At 47.6% G+C, this 5,817-nt stretch overlaps 1 protein-coding gene across 1 annotated transcript; it reads right to left on the bottom strand.

The window, feature by feature from the left end:
• Positions 1 to 867: 867 nt before the first annotated feature.
• On the bottom strand, positions 868 to 3,181 carry LOC119100023 (pre-mRNA-splicing factor CWC22 homolog; the record flags this gene model as incomplete). The annotated part of the gene is made up of 3 exons (XM_037223138.1): positions 868 to 894; positions 2,791 to 2,862; positions 3,131 to 3,181. Coding segments are annotated over 3 exons (150 nt in total), but the record flags the coding sequence as incomplete, so codon positions are not given.
• Positions 3,182 to 5,817: the final 2,636 nt, after the last annotated feature.

Genomic DNA, 5,817 nt, shown 5'->3' with positions numbered 1-5,817 from the left:
AACACGTTCATCGGATAAAGGCTTCGTAAGTCAGTACTGCTCCTAAACCAGGAGAGACTGGGGTGTTTTGCATTGCAGAGCGAATGCTGCAGAGTATACTAGAATAGAGGCAAAAAGCAGTACTATGTAATTTAAGCTCTGGCTGCGCTGGGAGGTGCCAGCGCGCCCTGAAAGTGTCGTGGAGTCGGTGTCGGAGCGTTTGATGGAAACTGAGGGAACAGTAAAGTACCTTAACTTCTTAAATATCAATTTTTCGGGCAAAGTTACTGATATCTGAAATGTCGACATTCGCACTTACAAACATGCGTTGCATGAGCGTTAGCGGTCATGAGCATCTGACACATGGACATAAGATTAGCAATTACAAGCGCTGCCAATTGCGATTGTCAGAAAATGAACGTTAAAGTAAGCATTTGCATTAACAAACGTCGGTAATCGCAAACATTCCGCAATGCGAGCATCCACACATCCGAACAATTGCTTATATTCATGTCCGTGAAAACTTTTACTTTTTTATTAACTGCCATGCAGGCCCTCCTCATGTGATTGCAGAGCAGCCAAGAGCCCTACCGTGGCAACGCGACATGCGGTAATACCCAGCGCGGGTAACCTAAAGAACTCTAAAGCATCAAAAAAGGCAAAGGGGACCTGAGCAAGGCACGGTAGATTGGTCCGTTCGAGATCGCTGGGGAGCTCCGGCCGACAGGCTATGGTGGTGGGGCTCACTGGTCGCGCGCAATCGCCTCTTGGCCATTGATGGCGATGCGAAACGAGCTCCTGGCCGCGAGCGTCATTGGTGTTGCTGAGTCCCAATCTAGAGCTATTAGACGACACAACGGAATGTGGGATCGTGGTTTACGCGGGGCCTCAGCGCGGCTCGTCGCCTCTGCGCATCTGACGGCAGAGGTTCCAGGAAGGCCCAGATTACTGGGACTCATCGATTGAGGTTGAGGCACAACAGGTCCGAAGGTGAATAGAGCGGACGAATAACGCCGTTACTTTCCATTTAGGGTGCGGCGATAGCTTCATCAAAAACATAAATGAAATGGCTTTATCATTTGCATCCATACATTCTGCATTCAGTGTAAGCACTGTGCGCCGATCTGGCGGTCGTACCTATGAAAGGCAGCCGTGACCTCAGCCTTTTCCGATTCACTTGTATCCCTTTTGACGTTTGCTCCTCAATCCTCTCCGATTTCACTTTTATCGCCGTCAACTTTTATCAAATTAAACCATTTTCGTCCGGCTTTTTCCTTTGCACTTCCCTTTTTGGACTACTTCTTTCGGATTTTTTGGAGAGCGAAGTGAACGAATGCACAGCGTGCAGCACGCGCAAAAGCCTCCTGTCCAGCCCTGGGACGAGGACATTCCTTTGACTCGATCGGTCGGCCAGCCGGACGGTGTGCCGCATATAGCATGCTTAAGACAGGTGCGAAGTTCACTTCGGGACACTCGTAAGAGAATTACAAGACCACAACTCACGAAGGTACGTCATGTTACGCAGTGACGCGCCCTGACCGGCCCCACGGGCGACTGGTGTGTCGTTGGGAGTCGCAGTGTTTTGAATCTTTAACACTCGGACCACGGGGCCTCAAAGGCCCTCACCCCCCCCCCCCCCCCCACAAGCTCTTCAGGGTTAACTTCCCAGTGACCATGTCCGTGGACCTTGTGGGTGATGCTGAGCTTACGTCATTTCGTCACATGTTTGAAACTTTTAAGTTTTTGAACTCACGGTTCGTGATTTATGAGGTTTTCTCTAAGTCTTGTTGGTGATATTTGCTCATAGGTTACAATTACCAAATTTACCCCGATGAAAATCAACTTCAAAGAGATATTCTAAGCTGCTCTTCTTGTCTATATCCCTATGGAGTACATTGTTTTGGTTCTTCTGACTAAGGTAACGTCAGGTCATCCAAGGTCAAGCTGAGTTAAGCCTTGGCGCTGTGGAGGTCATGCGATTGAAATCCTAATGGCGCATACCTGTCAGCCTCGAAAGAATTTGCTGGCTGCTTTTTTGTTATTGATGTTGCTTGTTTAGTTCTTCTTACATGCGGAAGTGTCATGTGAACAACACCATTCTGACCTTTAACGTGACATAACATTGCATATCATATGGCATATTCACTAGTTTCCGCCCAATAGATTTTCCCGACAACTATTGCACGCCGTCGGTCGCATTATGGTAGCACCCTTAGTTCTAGAGATAAGAGAAGAGGTCATAAATTGTCGATTACTTTACATTTAATCTTATTTCACCTTCAAAGGCCATATTCATTTGATAAATTTATCAATGATGTTTGTTTGATCTGGTGCTCATCGGTCTTATTATGTGAAATGGGTGGTGGGGTTCAGGCGGGTCTCCCTGCAAACACTTTTGGGTGTTTCCAGCACTGCCTGCTAAGTACACTTCTGGGGGGTTTCCAGGAACGTGTCCCCCTCCTCAGGCGTGTCTTTGCCTCGGGGTGTCGCCCCATTCTCAGGCGTGTCTTCAGCTTATGGTGTCTTCCCATTCTCAGGCGTGTCTTCACCTCATGGTGTCTTCCCATTCTCAGACGTGTCTTCACCTCATGGTGTCTTCCCATTGTCAGGCTGCCTTCCCTTCATGGTGTATTCCCATTCTAAAGGCGTGGCCTTCCCCAACATACTGATGGGACGCTGCCGTTCGCGTCGCTCCTGCAATCACTTCTCCCCGTTGAGCCCCCCCCCCCCGAGTTTGATTTGGGCTCCTCTCTCTCTCCTCCCTCTCTCTCTCCCCTCCTCTGACCTCTCACCTCCCTCTCTCTCTGTCACTGTCGCTCTCTGTCGCTGTCTCTGCTCGGTCTCTCGTCTTCTGTCTCTCTTGTCTCTCGCTCTGTCTCGCTGTCTCTCTCTCTGTCTCTCTCTCTCGTCTTCTCTCTCTCTCTCTCTCTCTCTCTCTCCTCTCTCTCCTTCTCCTCTCTCTCTCTCTCTCTCTCTCTCTCTCTCTTCTCTCTCTCTCTCTCTCTCTCTCTCTCTCTCTCTCTCCTCTCTCTCTCTCTCTCTTCTCTCTCTTCTCTCTCTCCTCTTCTCATCTCCCTCTCTCTCTCTCTCTCTCTCTCTCTCTCACTCTCTATCTCTCTCTCTCTCTCTCTATCTTTCTCTCTCTCTCTCTCTCTCTCTCTATCTCTCTTCTCTCTCCTCTCTCCTCTCTTCTCTCTCTCTTTTTCTCTCTCTTCTCTCTCTCTCTTCTCTCTCTCTCTCTCCTCTCTATCTCTCTCTCTTCTCTTCTCTCTCTCTCTCTCTCCCTCTCTCTCTTTCTCTCTCTCGGCTCTGCGTTCATCTGCATTTCTCTATCCCCGGGCTGCTATATGTGTGTGGAAGAGAAGGAGAGTTTCCCCATACCCTCCTCCTTTCCCGACTGCCAGAGCCGGGAGACCGGATGATGATCATCGTACTCCTTGCGGCTTTTCAGCAAAGCATCCCGCGGGCCCTGGCTGGCAGTTCGCCTTGATCTACTGCAGGGTGGGCGCTCTGTTCGCCACCGCTCAAGGAACATCAGGCGTATACACAGCCGGTTTCTTCATTTCCGCTGAGGCGCCGAAACTCCGTCTCACGATATCCCACCACAAACAGTTTATCAACAAGATAATTCTGGATTTGCATTCCTTCACGTTTATGCGGTGTGCCTGAGTAGGTATTTAATCTTTTTTTAATCAATGGCTGTCTGGTCCTCCTAAATGTCGTCAGCAAACGTGCGTGAAACTAGCCACATTTAATGTTCAGCCAATATGGGGCCCTTAAACGAGTGCCACACTGAGAACCCCATAGAAGACGGACTCGTCATTGAAGATGTCGTTCGATGCCGTCAAAACAGAGTCCGCTGGTAAACATCCTCACCATGCATAAGAGACAGTCGACAAACATTACGATAGGACAGAACGTAGGTCAACAGTGACTTTCTTCTGACGAGCAGCATACATACGGTGCATGTGAACTGAATAATTGGCATGCCGATGCGAGATTCATCAATTGTCGTGACCAGCATGCTGTGCTTCCATTGGAGCTGATTAGCACTCTGGCGCCTGGCGCCACGGGCGTTTTTTCATCCTCGTCGCACGAGTGGAAGTGAACGCTTAAAGGCCACTCCAGAGCTCTAACATAAGCAAACTAGGACCAGGGGGGAAAACGGCACTGGAAGCTCTGTTCAGACTGTATCAGATAGGTGTAACAAAACAGTGGTTGTGACTTTGTGCAGACAATCGGGGCATAGAGGCCAAATTAGCACTTCATAAACTCTCCTATGCTATGAACAACTAAGCGAATCACGACAACAAGAAGAAACGGAGTTCAATAACTGTTAGAAAACTGCATCAAGTTGGTACAAGCGGACACCTTCGGGTGTGGTCAGTGATATGTCATACCAGGTCAGGGGGTGAAGGCCACTGCTGCGCTGTCGCGTCAGCTTGCACTAACAACTACACAAAGTCAAACTACACAAAGTCAATGTAGAAAACTACATGGGAAAGGTATGTCAAAACTGCGAGATGCGTGCCATTACCGCCTCCAAAAAACATGACCTCCGAAAATGGTGACAAAGTTCACAGTTACAACATAAATATCGTTTAGATATGTCCGGGTTTAAAAGCCATTCGCTATGTTTGGGTGCAGTCATTTGACCACTTGGTAAAAACTATTTAAAACAAAAACTACCCAGAGCCTTTGATATTTTTGTGTTGTTTGAATTTAAGCGCCCAGTTCCGTAACCATCCCAGGTGGTTTGGTCCTTAAAAAGATGTAAAGATCATGTTTGCTCAATGACATCTCCCGATCTTCGTTAAGACAAAATACGATATCTTGTGGCCTCTTAGTGATCAAAGAATTCGACATACGTGTCGAAGACTACCCAATAAAGCAAGCGTCCATGTCAAAAGGGTGCTTGGTTTTGGTCAGTGGAATCAGTTGTCATCCTGATCTTAAGTGGTCGTGTAAGGACACATCGGAAAGTTGTGTGACAAATTAAAACACTCCGATGCTGCATCAGCTTGAAAGCTTTCCTAGGAATATCCTTTGCTAAAGACCATGGGGCGACCTTGATCTGCTGCACGTCAGCAACATTAAAGAGAATGTTCCATATGTGAAGATATTAAAGCAAGCATCAAATATGATAAAACACTCTCACTTATGACCAGCGTGTATACCCAACTTCTCACTTGATTAAATATGCTTCTCAATACGGTGTGTTAGATTAAGTTATCATGCCCGTCACAATTGATTGCGAGCCAGTTGACGGTAGTTGTATCTGGACATCGTGCTCACGAACACCATATATGAACGATTGAACAATTATGTTTGTCATGGCCTTGACCGCCGTATGACTAGTGGTATAAATTCAGTGACGTTAGTACGTCATGGATTTCTGATGACCTTGAAATGGTCTCAAAATATTCTGCACATTCTTGCGGACGTGTAACTCAGAAACTGGAGAGGTTTAGGTCACAACCAGGTCAGATCTGTGAACTGCACTGAATGATATTCAAGACTGCACTTTAGTTAAAGCCCATACAGATGACAACAACCCCTTCAAAATGTGCAATCAATGTCTTTTATCAAAATATGGGCTACGCATTTGTCTAACTACACAAGGGTTGGCATCGCAACACCGCACTCTTTGGAGGTTATGCTGAAAACAAACCTTAAGGTGTGGTCATCTCAGCCGCCCTACCCCTAGTCACCCGCCCGAGCGCGTGTTACCCTTAGTCACCCACCCGTGTGTTAAGTCAGCTAGTCACTCACCTAGTCACCGACGCGTGTTCAGCAGGGTGCTGTTACACAATATCCTAACTCTATGCATGCAGCCAT

Source organism: Pollicipes pollicipes, unplaced genomic scaffold, assembly GCF_011947565.3.
Source record: "Pollicipes pollicipes isolate AB1234 unplaced genomic scaffold, Ppol_2.1 Scaffold_4881;HRSCAF=5763_pilon_pilon_pilon, whole genome shotgun sequence".
Lineage (NCBI taxonomy): Eukaryota > Metazoa > Arthropoda > Thecostraca > Pollicipedomorpha > Pollicipedidae > Pollicipes > Pollicipes pollicipes.
The sequence above is the reverse complement of the archived record's forward strand: the minus strand, read 5'-3'. Positions and strand labels throughout refer to the sequence as shown.